This window comes from Nuphar pumila, chromosome 6 (genome assembly GCF_984573655.1).
Source record: "Nuphar pumila chromosome 6, dmNupPumi1.hap1.1, whole genome shotgun sequence".
Taxonomy (NCBI): domain Eukaryota; kingdom Viridiplantae; phylum Streptophyta; class Magnoliopsida; order Nymphaeales; family Nymphaeaceae; genus Nuphar; species Nuphar pumila.
The window spans coordinates 870,330-889,155 of record NC_143254.1 but is presented as its reverse complement, the minus strand read 5'-3'; the positions used below and the strand labels follow the sequence as shown (position 1 = coordinate 889,155).

At 37.5% G+C, this 18,826-nt stretch overlaps 1 protein-coding gene across 2 annotated transcripts in view; it reads left to right on the top strand.

Annotated features, from left to right (window-relative positions):
* Nucleotides 1-18,826, top strand: part of LOC149833596 (mediator of RNA polymerase II transcription subunit 33A-like) — a 78,627-nt gene that overhangs the window by 33,902 nt on the left and 25,899 nt on the right. For both annotated transcript variants that reach the window (XM_090010879.1, XM_090010878.1), the window contains exons 7-9: nt 10,373-10,583; nt 10,721-10,835; nt 15,433-15,594. In XM_090010879.1, coding sequence (XP_089867005.1) covers nt 10,373-10,583; nt 10,721-10,835; nt 15,433-15,594 — 488 coding nt within the window. The remainder of the gene's footprint in view (nt 1-10,372; nt 10,584-10,720; nt 10,836-15,432; nt 15,595-18,826) is intronic.

Sequence of the window (18,826 nt, the reverse complement as noted above, 5' to 3'; positions counted from 1 at the left end):
AACCAGTGGTTGAGCGTTTATCATTCACATACCCCCAGTTAGAATCAGAATATGCAGTAACTTTTAACGAGGAAGAAGATAAAAATAATCCATAATTGATAGAATTTTTAATATATCTAATAATTCTCATTACAACACTCATATGTACTGTAGTGGGAGCATGCTGAAATTGACTAATAGAATAAATAATATGAGAAATATCAGGACGAATAATAAAGAGATAAAACAACTCTAATCATGTCTATATGGAGTTGGATCCTTCGGAGGTTCTCCATCATCTTTCTTCATTTTCGCATTTATGACCTCTGTAGTATCAACTCATTTTTCATTTGAGAGTCCTGATCGTTCTATGATCTCTGCTGCATACTTAGTCTGCGACAAAAAATAACTATGAGGTGAGTAAGCTACTTCTATTCCAAGAAAGTATTGTAAAAAACCAAGATTTGTCATATCAAAATTGTCTTTGAACACATCTTTAATATGATTAACTCCCTGCTTGTTACCTCCTGTGATAATCATATCATCTACGTAAATGAGTAATATTACCATTCTTGCATTAGAAGACTTAACAAACAACGCAGTGTCAGTATAACAAGATTTAAAATGAAGCTGTGTCATCACACTACTGAACCTATCATACCATGCTTTGGGAGTTTGTTTTAAACCATACAAAGCTTTTCGTAATCGAAGAATTTTTTCATATGCTAAACTTAAACCTAGTAAAGGATTCATGTAAACTTCCTCTTTGAGATTATCATTTAAAAAGACATTTTTTACATCTATTTGAAAGATTGACCATTTTTTAATTGATGATATAGAAATAAGGGTTCTAACAGTGGTCATTCGAGCGACTGGAGCAAATGTTTCGTCATAGTCTATCCCATATTTTTGACTGTATCCCTTGACTACTAGCCTAAATTTATATCTTTTAAATGTCCCATCCCATTTAGTTTTTATCTTTTAGACCCATCTACATCCTATAGTTTTTCTTTTTTTAGGTAATGTTTGGATTTTCCAAGTTTTTGCCTTTTCTAAAGCTTCTAATTCATCATTCATCGCCTTAATCCATGTTAAATTATGTAATCAAACCTGGTAATCTAATATATATTATATATATATATATATATATAAGGTAATACATATACATATACACATATATATATATATAATATGTATATGTATCTACCCATTATATATATAAAATATATATTTATTTATCTTTAGCCGTAAGGGTATATTCATCATTTTACACATATTCTTTTTTGAGAATATGTATGTAATTTCTCATTTTTTTTGTTTTCTTTTTTCTTTCCTTTTCTTTTTTCTTTTATTCTTTCACTTTTAGCTTTTAGCATATGGAGGGGCCCACCAAACATGATCGTTGGGCCCTCCAACGATTATAATTATAACCGTTGGAGGGGTCCCAACGATCATATTGGGAGCCCCTCCATGCCCTCCCATTGTGTATAAATAGGGGTATTCCCCCTTGAGTTCGGCTATAGCTTTAAGTCAAAGCCCAAGTGTTCAATAAAGACTCTTATCATTTTTTTAGTGTGCATTTGTGAGATTGATTGATTTGTGCTTTTGTGCACAAGTGTTCTTGTGTTCTTATTGTGCATGTATGCATTTATCTTTCGTCAAGAATATTGGGTCTTGATTATAGTATCTTGTTGAAGATACTTTTACATGGTATCAGAGCTAAGGTTTTGAGTAGGGGTGGCAAAACCTGACACGACCCGTCAACCCGCCTCTTAGGCGGGTTCGGGTTGGGCTTAAGCCAACCCGTTTAATAAACGGGTTGACCCGCGTAACCCATTTATTAAACAGGTCGGGTTCGGGTTGGGGGTATACCAACCCGTCAACCTGTCTGCCAATCCGCCAACCCGACCCGTCGACCCGCCAACCCGACCCGCCAACCCGACCTGCCAACCTGAGAACCCGTTTACCCGACCCAACCCATTTATTGAATGGGTTGGCGGGTCGTGTCGGGTTACCCGTTTATTAAATGGGTCGGGTTCGTGTTTGCCACAGCCGACCCGTTTAATAAACGGGTCGGGTTTGGGTTGAGGTATGCTGACCCGCCAACCCGACACGATTGCCACCCCTAGTTTTGAGGAAGGGAGATCATGCATTTCTCCACATTCTTGGGTGCCTCAAAAAATGTGCCTTCAAGCTATTAAAATTTGGAGTGGATCATTTCTTTCGACCAATATTTTAGAAGTCTTCCTTGTCAAGAAAGACTTAAAAATCTATTGAGGTACGCGTTCTTTTTTTATTTCTATCATCTCTAATGGGCGAAAAAGACTCTCACTTCTCTCTCGGGTTTAAACTCAATGGTTCAAACTATCATGTTTGGGCCGGTAATATGAAAGCCCATATTAAAGGGAAGGGGCTTTGGGGGTATGTTCAAGGTTCGATACCGAAACCCCAACAAAAAATTATCATTATGGAAAAAGGAGTTATAAAGATTCTCGAAGGAGAAGAGAGACGAATAACTCTTGAAGATTATTCAAAAAAACATGACGAATGAAAAATGAAAAACTTCAAAATCTTATCTTGGTTTTTCTCATCCGTTGAAACTAAGTTCAATGCCAACATCATCAAATTCAAGAAAGCTTCCGAAGTTTGGCTATATCTTGAAAAAATGTATACTTCAAGAGATTTATCCCACAAGTACTACCTTCAAAAAAGGGCTTTTACCTTACAACAAAATGAGATGACTATTCGGGAATACTTTGCCGAATTGTTTTCCATTTGGGATAAGCTTGCTATGCTTGAACCCAAATGGAGTGGTGAAGCTATCGAGCTTAGACACAAACAACTTGAGAAACATCGATTTTTTAACTTCCTAAATGGTCTTAGACCCGAATTCGAACAAATTCGGTCGTCTCTTCTTTCCTCTTTCACATCTCCCGCCATTGACGATGTTATTACCAAATTGAGTGGGGAAGAAACCCGTGTGGGCATTAGTAAAAGCAATCTTAGCATCCTTGCAACCTCCTCTATTCAAGAAGAAAGTGAAGGGGTGAATGTCGTTTCAAGACCGGGTAACCATGTGAAGACTTACAAACCTCCTCATTTTAAGAATCAAAATCAAGGAGAAAATTGACAAAATGAAAAGAGCAACTATAGCAAATTAACTTGTAATTTTTGTAAAGGACCGGGGCATATCAAACCAATTTGCCCAAAATGGAAGAAATTGCTTGCAATGGCCACCACCTCTCAACCGGAAGAACGACCATCCTCTTCAAATGGGTTTCTCTCTACAACAATTTATGGAAGCTCTTCAACCTCTTCTCAAGGGAGGAATTTTCGGAGCCGTTATGTCAACCTCTTCCCCTTCCGGTAAGACATCTTGGCTCTTAGACTCCGGGGCTTCATTTCATATGACCCAAAGTGCTTGTTCTCTTTCTGAATACTCTAAAAATTCTTTTTCATCTTTTGTCTCAACAGCGGATGGGACACCCCTTGAAATTAAATGAATAGGTAATTTCGAAAAACAAGATTTTTTTATTCCAAAAATTAGACTCATACCAAAACTAAATTTGAATTTGCTTTCGGTTTCTCAACTCTCGGACCATGGTTGCGATATAAAATTTTCTTCTGATAAATGTTGGATACAGAATCGTCGGTCCGGGAGGTTGATTGAGGAAGACTCTAGGAAATGAGATCTCTACTATGTCGATTTTCTCCAAGTTCTCAAGAATCAATTTTGTAATGTTGTCCAAAATAAAGATATTCATGTGTGGCATAAGAGACTTAGACATTCAAATATTGTTAAAATCTCATATTTACCTTTTGTTAAACATCTTTGTAAAGGAGATTTTACATGTAATGAATGTATTCTTGGGAAAATAAAAAGTTTACCCTTTTATCAAAGATCCATGTTTACAAGGAAACCTTTTGAAATCGTTCATTCCGATGTATGGGGTCCAGCTCCTGTGATATCTAAAGGAGGATTCTCATATTATGTGATTTTTGTTGATGATTACACTAGATATTGTTGAATATACTTTCTCAAACATAAGCATGAAGTTTTTTCGACTTTCAAAACTTTTCATATGATGATCTTAAATCAATTTAATGAGAACTTAAAAAATCCTTAGATCCGACTCTGGAGGAGAATACCTATCAAATGAATTCAAGAGTTATCTTGAAAGTTATGGTATTCTTTATCAAAAAATCTTGTCCAAAAACCCCTCAACAAAATGGATTAGCCGAACGAAAGCATAAGCATATTATTGAAACAACTCGAACTTTGCTTATTTCACAAAACATTCCAAAAAAACTCTGGGCTGAGGCAACCCTTGCATCGGTCTATCTCATAAATAGACTTCCATCAAAAAATTTGAACAAAATTTCCCCTTTTGAAAAATTATACCAGAAGGAACCTGACTACATCAGGTTAAGGGTATTTGGATGTAAATGTTTTGTCCTTACGGATAAAAATGATAAGCTTTCCCCAAAGGCCATTCCTTGCGCCTTTCTTGGTTATTCGAAAACCCAAAAGGGTTTTTGGTGTTATGATATTAAAAATGACAAATTGTATGTCTCCAGAAATGTGAGTTTTTTGGAAAATCTTAGTGGTTTTGAAAGTCTTGTTTCTCATGATGAGAACGTGGATTATTCCTTTTTATTTGAAATGTTAGCTAAAGATGATGATACAAATGATGATGAGTCAACTCAGAATAACTCAAGCGATAATGAAACCGAGGAAACTATCACCTCTCTACCCTCTCCCCCTTATCAACATATCGATGAGGGATCATCTAGAGAGCCCATCACCTATGTCCATAGAGATAGAAACACCTTCAGAAGTGCTCTTGAAAGATATGATGACACCAGTAGGACTGTCTCTCCAAAAGAGGATAACCTGCGAAGAACCGAAAGACATAGGAAAGCTTCCTCTAGGTTTATTTCATATGACTCTTTTTCACCTAATGGCCTGTCTTAGTGCCATTCATTCTTACATAGAACCTAGAAATTTTGAGGAAGCACAAAAATGTTCTGAATGGGTAGAAGCTATTAAGAATGAACTTGGTGCTCTAAGAAGAGACAAGACTTGGGAATTTCAAGATCTTCTTAAAGTAAAAACTAAAAGCGATGGATCTCTTGAGAGATATAAGACAAGGTTAGTTGCTAAGGGATATAGTCAAGAATATGGAATTAACTATGAAGAAACTTTTGCCCTTGTTGCCCGAATGGTCACTGTTTGATGTCTCATCACCGTTGCCTCAATCAACAAATGGAACATCTATCAAATGGATGTTAAAAACGCCTTCCTAAATGGTGATTTGAATGAAGAAGTATATATGGATGCTTCACCAGGAATGAAGACTCTCAAAGAGAAAGTGCTTCGCCTTCACAAAGCACTCTATGGTTTAAAACAAGCCCCCAAGGCTTGATATGATAGGTTTAACTCCGTAATGTTAGAAAATGGGTTTTCTTCATGTTTCACTGACACTGCCTTATTTGTTAGAAAAACCAATGCCGGGATTGTCAATTATGCTTTTATATGGGGATAACATGCTTATAACCAGAAGTGATTCTAAAGGGGTTAAAAGCATAAAAGCAATTTTGAAGGATAGATTTGAAATGTCTGATTTGGGATTCCTAACTTATATTTTGGGTATTAAAGTAGTATACTCTCATAGAGAGTATTTTTTATCTCAAACTAAGCTTGCCCCTGAGATTATTGACATATCAGGTATTACGGATGATAAGGTTTGTGGAACTCCTGCTATAGTGGGAGCCAAAATGAAGATTGATGATGGTATTCCTCTCCTTGATCCCACCCCCTAGAGACAGCTTGTGGGATCATTGATGTATCTGAGTATTACTAGACCAAGTATTTCTCATGCAGTTCATACTGCAAGTCAGTTTTAACATGCACCAACATCGGTTCACATGAGTGCAATTCTGCGGGTCGTAAGATATATAAAGGGTACATTAAATAAATGAGTATTCTTATCTTGCTCTTCTGAATTAAAATTAATTGCTTATACTGACTCTGACTGGGGAGGTGACCCAAATAACCGTCACTCCACCACTGGCTTTTGTGTGTTTCTAAGAGATTCATTGATCTCATGGAGATGCAAGAAGCAACAAAAAGTGTCTTTGTCCTCAACCGAAGTTGAATATCGTGCCATGACAACTACTACCATGAAAATTGTATGAATTCATCAGCTATTAGAAGACATGGGGATTACAATAGAAGGGCCCACCAAGCTATGCATTGATAACAAGAGTGCAATATACATTGCCAAAAATCATACCTTTCATGAGCGGACTAAACACATTAAGATGGATTGTCACTATGTTCGGGAAGCGTATCTGAAAGGAGTTATAGATCTTCCATATGTAACTTCAGAATATCAATTGACAGATTTCTTCACCAAAGCTTTGTGTGCTCCACGGTTCAATTTCCTCCTTGACAAACTTTCGATCATCCTGCCCTATGTTTGAGGGGGGTGTTAAATTATGTAATCAAACCTTGTAATCCAATATATATTATATATATATATAAGGTAATATATATATAATATATGTATATGTATCTACCTATTATATATATAAAATATATATTTATTTCTCTTTATCCATAAGGGTATATTCATCATTTTACACATTCTTTTTTGAGAATATTTATGTAATTTCTCCTTTTTTGTTTTTTTTTTGTTTTTATTCTCACTTTTAGCTTTTAGCACATCGAGGGGCCCTCCAACGGTTATAATTATAACCGTTGGAGGGGTCCCAACGATCATATTGGGAGCCCCTCCATGCCCTCCCATTGTGTATAAATAGGGGTATTCCCCCTTGAGTTCGGCTATGGCTTTGGGTCAAAGCCCAAGTGTTCCATAAAGACTTTTATCATTTTTTTAGTGTGCATTTGTGAGATTGATTGATTTGTGCTTTTGTGCACAAGTGTTCTTATTGTACATGTGTGCACTTATCTTTCATAAAAAATATTGGGTCTTGATTATAGTATCTTGTTGAAGATACTTTTACAATCCATTCTTGATGATTTTTAGTATCATGGTAGGAAGTTGGTTCTATATATGAGTGTATGACCATTAGACACGATCTATACCTAGGTTTAAAAGAATCATAGGATACAAATCTACTAGGAGATTTTGAAATTCTCATGGATTTTCTAATAGTAGAAGAATCTACATCTTGATTTTGGGAATATCTTTTTAAAGCACATGGTGGATGGTCTTCGGTATGTCGAGTATATTATTGTATTTTACTATGAGATAGGTCTATATTATCAATACCCTCATTCCCATTCTCATGTGCATTATGAGTGTTCTCATTGTCACTCTTATTCACATCATGAATGTTTTCACATATTTTATGTTCATTGACAAGGTAAAAAAGAAATGAATAATCACAATTCTCTTGGATTTTCTCTTTGCCAAACCCATTTTCGTTTTCCGGAAAAGTAACATTTCTTGAAACATATAATTTGTTCCTTTCAATGTCATAACATCTATATCCCTTTTGCTTTTCGACATAGCCTAAAAAAATATAAGGAATTGCTTTTGGGAAAAGTTTATCGTTTTTATTGGTAAGGACAAAACATTTACAACAAAAGACTCAACCTTTTATAATCAAGGGATATTTTAAATAATTTTTTAATAGGAGAGATATTTTCAATGTTTTTTAAAGGTATTCTATTTATCAAATAAACTGTCGTAAGGACGACTTCGGCCCAAAACATTTTTGGAACATTTCTTGATATAAGAAGTGTTCTAGTGGTCTCAACAATATGTCTATGCTTCCTTTCAGCTAGTCCATTTTGTTGAGTGTACAGACAAATTTTTTAATGAATAATCCTATGTAGGTCAAGGTAATTTTTGAACTCTTTTGACAAATTCTCCCACAGAATCGATTATAAAAATTTGAATATTGGTTTTAAATTGAGTCTTTGTATAGCAATGATTTTTTTTAAACAATCAAATACTTCAGATTTTTGTTTGAGAAAAAATATCCAAGAGTGTCTACTATAATCATCCACAAACACAACATAATAACATACTCCTCCTTTGGATACAACAGGAGCCGGTCCCCATACATCCGAATGTACTAACTTAAATGGATTTTTAGATATAAAATGTCTTGGCCCAAAGGTTAAAGCCTTCATTTTTCCAAGAATGTAATCTTCACAAACAAAATCTCTTTCTTTATAACTTGTAAGAAATGAAAACAACTGTAATTTGGATACATTAGGATGTCCTAGTGTTTTGTGTCAATTTTCTATATTTTCTTTTCCACAAAATTACAAAAAAAATGTTTTGATAACTCATGATTGTCCATAACATAGAGATCTCTTCTATGGCCTCGCCCAATCGGTTTCTCGGACTGGAGATCTTATATTAAACAATTATTAGATGAAAACAAGACTTTACATCCATGATATGTATTTTGAGAAACAAATAAAAGATTTAAATTCAATTTTGGTACTACTCAAATATTTAGTATATAAAAGGTTCGTTGTTTTTGAAAAACCCCAAAACTTTTAATTTTAAGTAAGTTTCATCGATGGTTGAAACATAAGAGTTATTTGGGTTATTATGACATTCGGATAATATGAATTCATTTGGAGTCATATAGAAAGAGACGCCAGAGTCAAGGATCCAAGAAGTCTTACCAGGGTTACCACTTGTGGATACAACCGCTTCCGAGAAGGAAGAAGCTTGAGTTTTGAAGTTTGAACATTAGTTGTAGTACCTCAATTAGTTGCGCCAATGCATTTGGAGTCGTCTACATCATTTTTTTCAAAGGATGTTCTCACCGAAACAACCTTTTCATAATCTCTATGATCTTTTTTCCTTCTTTTGGGGCATAATGGCTTGATGTGTCCTGGTTCATAGCAATGGTAACATATGATTTTGCCATCCTTCTTGTATTCATGATCACTTCTTTTATCGCTTTGACTTCTTTCATAGTCATTGAAATTTCTTCCATTCTCATTTTTCACAAAGTGAGGAGGTTTATAACTCCTAGTGTGGGAGAGAGATAACACAAGATTTGTTCAGAAGCTCTTTGATAGTGCGCTTCCCGATGCAACAATCCACAATCCGATGCTCTACCAAGCTCATGATCCTCCTCTTGATATTATCCTAATGAATAATACTTCAAGAGCACCATAGCTCTGATACCATGTAATGAAATGGAACAAGTGCAAAGATACGTCACTTATGGACTTGCAAGAATACAATCAATCAAGGGAAACACTTGATTGATTAAGCCACTCCACCCATACAAGGGTAAAAAATATTCCTGTTATTGCATAGAAAATACTCTCTTAAAGAGTTGGAATTACGTGGGCCTTAGAGGCCTATTTATAACATAAGGTGCTACAAGGGAGCAGCCCAACTAGCTGTTGGGCTGCTCCCAACCGGCACATTTGTGACGGTTGGGAGCAGCTCCAACAGCTAGTTGGAGCTTCCCCATCACTTTACAAAAAGGTAAAAAATACAAAAAAATAAAATAAACAAAAAGCCATAGTCAGCCCCTAATGGGCTGACGCCTATTACAGCTGAAATGACCAAAATACCCCTGATGAGTATTTCGGTTATATATATATATATATATATATATATATATATATATATATATATATATATATATATATATTAACAATTCCAACAACCCCTCCTCCCCTTCATTCGATGGTTGCCCCACATCACCAGAAAGCCACCACAGTAAAACAAAATAGAAAAAACTCCCTACAAATTACATCTCAACTGAAAGTTTCTAGTAGAAGGGCCAGCAAAGAGTGTTGTTCCCTGCTATTTACTAACCATCATCAGAAATCGGAAGTGAAACAGCTATTCTACATTGCCCACCACATCTGAAAAGGAATGCCACTGACAATCACGCCCCATGCCATCCTACTCTGAATCTCAACTGAGGATGCTTAATTTTGAATGAGAGATGATATTAGTCACTAATATTTCAACCCTTTTCCTGTATCAGAAGCATGTTAACCTTAATCACAACAACCCAGTACTCTGTCAAACCTAGAAAGAAGACATGCAAAACATGAATCCAAATCGTAAAAGAAAAAAAAATAAGAAATTACCAGGAAAAGAACCCAAAAATTGATGGCAGAACATGAATTTAGGGCATTGAAATCCCCTTTCTTTGAAGTTAGACAGAGATAGAGGATAGTGCTATTGCAGATCTTGAATGGCTGAATGAGGCTGGACACCACCGGTAGGTACCATGCCAGATTGTATGACAGTCATGCTTTTGTATGAAAATGGTTTTGGATGTCATTTATTTTACACAGTACGAAGTCACTGTTTCCTTCATTGTTATTTCATGGTTGATGTCATTTTCTCAGAATCCTTTTCCCTTGCAGTTGGGAATATGTGGCATCTCATAGTTGAAGCGTGTATTACAAGGAAATTTATTGATACTTCTTCATACTTTTGGCCCGGGTATGTAAGTGTGTCACCAAATGCTTCAAAAGACTCCATGATATCACAGGGATCTCCTTGGTCAAACTTCATGGATGGGGCCCCATTAACAAGTTCACTTAGACAAGCACTCAGCTCAACTCCTGCTTCAAGGTATAGCGGATGGTTAGAAAGGTTTAATATCTGGCAACCAATTGAAATAATTAGCAAATATGCCAAAATGTTCACCTCCATTGAGGGCATGTTGGTTATTTGTGGTTGTCTTCTGACCTTTTCCTTTTGTATTGAAGCTTAGCGGAGCTTGAAAAACTGTATCACATTGCTTTAAATGGAGTAGAGGATGAGAAATCTGCTGCAGCTAAGATTTTATGTGGTGCATCTTTGATACGTGGATGGAATATCCAGGTGATTAAAGATAAAGTCTAGTTTTTAGTTTAATTGGCAATATGCACTTGCTCTGAAGCATAAATTTTTTTATACCTGGGGAATTTGGTCTAACAATTACTGTGTAGTTGGTGGTCTTTTCACATAACCTAGAAGTGCTATAAATTTTCCTGAATGTCATGAGAGCTACTGGATATGATCTAGTCAGTGATTTTGCATTTAGTATGCAGCCAATTCAACATGTTGCTTTCTCTCCATTTTCAGTCAAGTCGCCCATTTTCATGTTTATTGCTGGTAGTTTGTACGAAAAATCAGTAACATGTCATGCATTTATGTCATGTATCTGATGCTTGCATATTACCGTCTTGTAGTTTAGATTTTGTTCCAGCTACTTTAATGGTTAGGTTTTAAATTATGGTTATATTTGTCAATACTTTTTACTTCTGTTTCAGCTTTCGGTGACCCTTTACCTGAAACTAAACATGCTTCAGGGTGAAGACCATTGTGTTACTAAAATGATGGATTTTCTAACTTAAACTTTTCTGTTGGCTGTTTGGGAGCTGGTAGTTGGCAGGGAAATGCCAACCCCAGTCGGAATCCAAAAGATGATTTCAAATAACTGATGGATTTGGCAAATCCCAAGGCTTCCAAATCCTGGATTTGACAAATCTATGGTTTGGCATTTCACTGCCAAATACCAGCGTACCAAAAAGAACCTTGATGGAGGCTCATGTTGGATTGGATTGGCAAAACCAGGTGATTGCAGTAACATAACTACAAACAAATTTCAATAACATAGAACATCAATCTTGGTTTTTATCATAAAATCTAAATTTTTGACATGTTCTACCCATGTCTAGTGGAAGCTTCTACCTATCTAGGGATACTGCTTCAGAAGCCAGAAGCTAAGTGTTTCTGAAACTGGGTTTCATCTATTATAAGAAGCACACTTTCAATGACATCAAAATTTCAATATAAGAATTGAACTTTGATTAAAATTTGACACATTTGCATAATTAATGAACTGTAATTCCTATAATAACAACACATAGTTGACCTATTTTAATTAGATTGAACAATAAATCTTTTTACTGGGATTCACTGCAGGGGAATCCAATTAGGGGTTGTGGAGGGGCCTGAAGATACTTTGTATGCATACAATACTCGTGATAGGATTTCAGTGCTCAGCCAGTCATTCAATAGTGAATAATTGACTGGTCCCTATAGAAGAAAGTTAAAAAAAAGATCTTTCCCTCTTCGTGTGAGTTATTTACGTGAGGACTGTAGAAAGCTCAATACCTCATGCTTTTGTACTTGTATGCATACCTCCTCCGGTTGGTCCACACCATACTGTATTATTGTCAGATGATACACGCTAGGTAACAACCTGCCTTGTGCTTACATCATGGGCACATTGGGAATGAAATGGCAATATATTTTCTATATTTTCTTAATTCAAAAGTGTTTTTATCTTTATAAACTCAAAGCTATGTCACATGGGTGCGGGTGCGGGTGCGGCACTTTCAAAAAACTTGGGTGTGGGGGTGCGAGGGTGCGAGGGTGCAGCAAAAATATAAAAAATTATATATATATATATAATTTTTAAGTTTTAACAGTTAACAACAGTAACACTAATGAAATAAAAAACAATTATTACAATATCATCAAATCAATTCATCATCATGCATGCAATAAATCAAATTAACAATATACAATTCTATTCTACATCATAAAAAGTTAAAAACCAACACCACAATTATAAAAACAATCAAATAAGTAAAGCAGAAAAGAAGTAAATTATATAGTATACTAACAAAAGAAGCAAAAAATGCATAATTACATACCAAAAGTATATCCTACACAACGTATATGACGATGAGTTAGTGTGCCAAATAGGTGCAAAAGAAAATAACAAGTTCAGTTTTTCTTTCCTTCATCATGGACTTTTCACACTCACAACTGTTTGAACTTTTCAGAAACTGCAAACCGTATCATATCCTTGGAGGAAAGCGAAAGGAAAATTTTTTGAGCTTTTGTGCTCAATACAAATATATAAATTGATATTTATATTTGTATTTATTTATTTTCTATATATACACTCACACCAATTTTCTAGAGAACCATGGAGGAGAAAATAAATTCACCTTACACGATTAAATCAGATTTCATGAACTAATGACAAACTTATAAATTGAAAGCAAATTGCACGATATTCCAAAAATCTCTATCACAAATCAATTTTTTTGATGTCAAGATTTATCACCGCGATTTCAAAAATATAGAGAACCCCGCTAAAAATTAAATATGTATAAAGAAAGCATCCAATAGTGAACAACATAAATCAAATTCAAAATCAAAATAAAAAAATGCATGAAAAGTTGCAAAGCTTGTCCCTATCTCTTACCTTCACTCAAAAAGTTTTTTGTGCCTGATGACTTCCTGCAAAACACAGACACAAGCAGATCCAAAGAACGATGAGAAAAACATGAAAATAATGACTCAGGAATCCACAAAAACTTTTGAGTTTTCTTTGAAATTGAAAGAAGAGAAGCTCAATTTCACGATTTAGATCTTTAACAAAAAAATGCATACATTCACTAGAAAATGACGAGAAATACATCTACAAAATGAAAAACTCATTAGAAAAAGATGAAAAACCAGCAGTTAAACTACCAAAAACAAAAGCAAAACGACAAAAAATACTCAAACAAGTTAAGAAGAAACCGAAAAGGAAGCCAAAACTCGCAAAAAAGCAGAAAACAGAAAACAAAAAACAAAAAACAAAAGAAAAACACCAGAAAATACTCAAACAGGTAAAGAAGTACGCGAAAAGGAAACCAGAACTCGCAGAAAAGCAAAAAAGAATAAAGAATAAAGAAAAAAAAATCCAAAACTAACACACTTGGGAAAATCCTGCACCGTTCAATCCTGAGAATTAAAAAATGAGGCCCACTTTCAAAAGCATATCACAAACACACCTGAAAAACAACGAAAACTAACATCAAAATCGAAAAAATACACAAAACGATAGAAAAACCACGTCAACTCTCGTTCCTTCACGTGCTTACTCATTTTCTTCTAAAACCCGTCGTTCATCTCCATAACTTCAAAAAACCCAGGTTGGAACGAAGGGGTCAGCACCTTCTCCTCAGGCCGGCTGCCACTTAGGCCGACAACGAGAGACAGAGAGATTGAGATTGAGAGTGAGAGAAGAGATAGAGATGGAGCGAGAGACAGAGACAGAAGGAGAAGAGAGATGGAGAGATAGAGAGAGCGAGTAAGAGTAAGTGAGAGATGGAGAGAGCGAGAGAAGAGAGACAGAGAGATTGAGAGTGAGAGACAGAGCGAGTGAGAGAGAGTACCAGAGGAGGAGAGGTCCGGTGCAGAGGTTGTCGTCAACGTCGGGGTCCGACGGAGAGGTCGCCGACTTCGGCTTCAGGAGGAGAGGTCGGGAGGAGATGAAGGGAGGATGAGGGCAAATTTTTTTTCCCTAATCCTCCTATCCGCAGCCCATTTCATCGGGCATATTTTTTTTAAGGTCCAAAAATTGGACAAAAATGACCCTAGGTGCGTTGACCGCACCTGGTGTCGCACCCGCACGTGCACCCGCGTCGCGTCGACACGGGTGCGGCACCTGGTTGGCCGAATCCCTGTGACTTAGACTCAAAGGTATTTTATGTTAATCTAAGAAATAAGTCAAGGCCAAGTGTTCAGAACCTTTTCCTCATCATATGAACATATGTGCTATTATGCACTCTTTGTGATATAATTCATAAGTGTATTATGCTAAACTTCATTTGTTATTTACTGCTTACTAGTTACTATAATATATATTTTTTCTAAGGTATGTTCAAACAAAGTTTTGCTTTTGTTTTTGTATTTGATATATAATAAAATAATTCTATAATATAGTAAACAAAATTATTTTAGGTCCAATAAGTATATGTGTGTAAATATTAAAAAAAGTAGTTAATAAAATTTAGATGAATTAGTAGGATCATATATTATAACAACTTTGAATCTTCATTTATTTTACAAGCTTCTTGATTCACTTCTAAAATGCTTCTTAATTAGTTCTTGCTTCCTGTTTCAAATATACTTAAAAGCACCTTGTTTCTTGCTTCTGGTTCCTGCATAGCTTCTCGATTTGGCAACCTACTTCTACCACATAATCCTTATAAACCAAAGTATATACTGATTTAGCTTATAGTAAATAGAACAAAGGAATGATTCCAACCCAGACAGTCATTCTCTTTAAGAACCTATATAGGCTTTCTTTGCACTTCACTCTACTTATATGTTTAGTTGCCAGTTTTCAAAAAATTTATTCATTAGAAGTTTTCCTGATTATTCTGAATTTACCTGGAGGTGTCTAATTGTATGGTTTCAGTGTGTTTTACAAGCATGAGACCTGAATTATCCATGTTTGTGTGACAGAGTATCGTGCTGGTTGTAGATGACAAATCTAGATTTGGGTGCTTTCACATCTTGTTTTGTCTATCAGATTCTCAACTATTGAATAGGTTTTGACTCGTTTAATTTAATATTTGCCAAATGCTTTAGTTTCATGCTCTTAATTTGTTTTATTTGCTTGCTTACAGTTTATGGTTTTCTTCAGGAGCACACAGTACAAATCCTTGTGAAGCTTTTATCACCTCCTGAACCTCCCAACTTTTCTGGATCTGGCAGCCACTTGGTTGCTTATTCTTCCATGCTTAGTGCTGTTCTTTTTGGATTGTCCTCTATTGACACTGTTCATATCCTTTTTTTATATGGCATGGTGAGATGAATTTATTTTCTTTATGTTTGCCCATTGTTAGGGTCGCAAGCTGAATTGTTTTAGAAATATTTTTTTTTAATTATGACTCAGGTGTGCTTATGTTGTGATTTGGGACCTGTGTGCATGCAGTAGTTGGTTAATAAGTAGTGGGATTTTAGTCTGTGCTTTCAGATTTTTATAGAAAAATTTATTAGAAAGAAACACACTTATATAAAAAAACATAATCAATTAAAATTAATTATGCATGCTTTCAATGTTTCAGAAAAGAAATCCCCAAAACCAAAGTACACACATATATAAATATAATAACTAAGCATGTGTTCATGATTTCACATAACAAATCACACAAACACACACACTTACATATAATTATATATATACAAAAAACATAACAATATATATATGAATAATAAATAACTAAACTGCCCTCGTGCCTAGGCAAAGGCAGCTTAATCGCCAACCAGGTGCCTTAGTCGGTGCCTAGTCAGCAAAATTAGTACCTTTTAAGGTACCCACCTAGGGATTGCAAAGCCTACACATTTTACTTAGCCTAGACCGACTAAGCGGACTAGTTGGTGCTTTTGACTACATAGCATATGGGTAGTTCTTGGTTGATGCATGAATTGAGACTCTTGGTTTACTGCATGCACAACATCTAGCCTTATGAAAGTGAGATATTGCAACATCCTAACAATACTCTTGTATTCAGTATACATTTCTCTGTCACTAACACTCAATTGTTGGTGTATCAGGACAGGGGTTAACAGAGGCTTACAATCAGTCATACCTGTTTTGCATAAGAGACCCATAATATACTTGTGCTGAGTTAAGATCAGGGCATCTTTTCCCTTATCAACTTCAACTAACAAGTATTGCAACCGACAAAGATCCTTCATTTTGAAACATTTATTTAGCACTTCTTTTATTTCTTGAATGTGTTTATCTGAGCTCCATGTAATAATAATATTATCCACGTATATTAACAAAACAGTTATATATCCCTTACCTTTGTGGATGAACAAGGAATGATCAAGGGAAGATCTGCAGAAGCCATGTCTCTGTATTTCCAAAGAAAAACTCTTGAACCAGGAACGAGAGACTTGCTTTAGGCTATATATAGCCCTTTTAAGTTTATACGTATTAAATTGGATCATTTTCAGTGTTTCCCTATTGTTCCATATAAACCTCCTCTTTCCAGTATGCTTGTAAGAAAGCATTCTTAACATTGAGTTGGTTTAACATCCAGCCATAATCCACAACTACAGACAAGAAGATATGTATTGTCCTCGTTTTAACCACAGTGTTGAATGTGTAAGACACACAAAAAAGTTTTATTTAGAGACAGCGAGGCAGGCAGGAGAAGGGTTACGAAACCCCCCTCACCCCCTCACCGCCTCTCGTCTCTCAGTCTCTGCACTCTCTCCCCCGACCGCCTCCCTCTTGCTTATACAGTGAAGCGAGGAGGTCTGTCACTCTCGCCCGACGCCCTCTCTCTCGCTCGTCTGCCAACGTTGCCGCCGCCGCCGCCGAGCTCCTCCGGCTACCACCAGGTATGCTTCTTCCCCTTTTCTTTTCCTTTCGCCGCCTCCTCTTCCCCTTTTCTTTTCTTTCTCTTCCGTTCCCCCCCCCTCTCATTTTTTCTTTCCTTTTGCTGGCAAGGAGCCGCTCCCTGTGTCGGCGCGATTTTCAGACAAGGGCGGAGCCCTGCCTCTTGTTTTCCCGGTAGGGGGCGAGCCCCTCTGCATTCTTTTTGTCTTCCGGCAGGGGGCTTCGCCCCCCTGCCCTCTTGTGTTTGTCGACAGGGGGCGAGGCTCCCCCTGCTTTTGTTATTTCCGGCAGGGGGCTTCGCCCCCTTGCCTTGTGTTTTTCGGCAGGGGGTGAGGCCCCTGCCTTCTTGTGTTTATAGGCAGGGGGCTTCGCCCCTCTGCCTTGTGTTTTTCGGCAGGGGGCGAGGCTTTTGCCTTCCTGTGTTTATCGGCAGGGGGCGAGGCTTTTGCCTTCCTGTGTTTATCGGCAGGAGGCTTTGCACCTCTGCCTTGTGTTTTTCGGCGGGGGGCGAGGCCCCTGCATTCCTGTGTTTATCGGCAGGGGGCTTCGCCCCTCTGCCTTGTGTTTTGCCAGTAGGGGGCGAGGCTCCCTCTGCCTCCTTTGGTTTCCCAGCAGGGGGCGAAGCCTCCCCTGCCTTCTTCCTGATTCCGGGCAGGGGGCGAAGCCCCCTGCATCTCATTTGTTTTTTGGCAGGGGGCTTCGTCCCCCTGCCTTGATCTTGTTGCCGACAGGGGCAGAGCCTCTGCCTTTCTCGTTTTCAGCAAGTGTGGGGGGGGGCTGCGCCCCCTGTCCTGTTTCCTGTTGAGGCAGGTTCGGCAGGGAGCCTCTGCTCCCTCCCCTGCCTTTTCTGTTTTGGCAGGCAGGGAGCATGAGCTCCCTGCCTCTGTGGCTTTTTGTCGGCAAGAGTGAGGCCCCTGTCTCTTGCACCCTTGCAGGCAGGGTGTAGTGCCTCTGCCCCTGCCTCTGCAGCTCTGATGTCTGGGAGCAGGCCTCCCTGCCTCTGCCACCGTTCGTCGCCCGCATCCAGCAGGCCCTGACAGGGGCCTTTTACTGTTCTAACTGCCTCTTCGTAGTCTGCTGACAACAGGTCATCAGGGGCTCGCAGCCCCTGCTCCTGCTTCTTGCGTTTATAGCAGGTGCGCAAGGGCACGATGCCCCTGCCTCTGCTTCCCTTACGTCAGGACGAGGACAGTGTTCCTGACCTTCTATTTTTGGTGTTAGCTTGCTAAGATTGTCACTTTTGCAGCTTGTACGACGGATCTCGCTTGCGCTCCGCGACCCGAGCCGTCCATCGTTTACACCCGCGAACGCCAGCAAGCTTGCAACTCTCCAAGGTAGGGAAAGATTGCACGAATGACTTGGACAATTGAATTAAGTTCAATTAACTAAAAAGAACCATTAAATAAATATATATAGAAATATATATATTTATACGAGTACGCATTTAACTCAAGGATACGGATACGCGATCCTTGTCCTTTACTTTTTTGTCAGTCTTTACTTTGCCGTCGTGCATTGCGTAAAGGTTTTGCGTTGCACTCCTGCTTACAGTCTTTACTTTGCCGTCGTGCATTGTGCAAAGGTTTTGCGTTGCACTCCTGCTTACAATCTTTACTTTGCCGTCGCGCATTGCGCAAAGGTTTTGTGCTACACTCCTACGTACAGTCTTTACTTTGCCATCGCG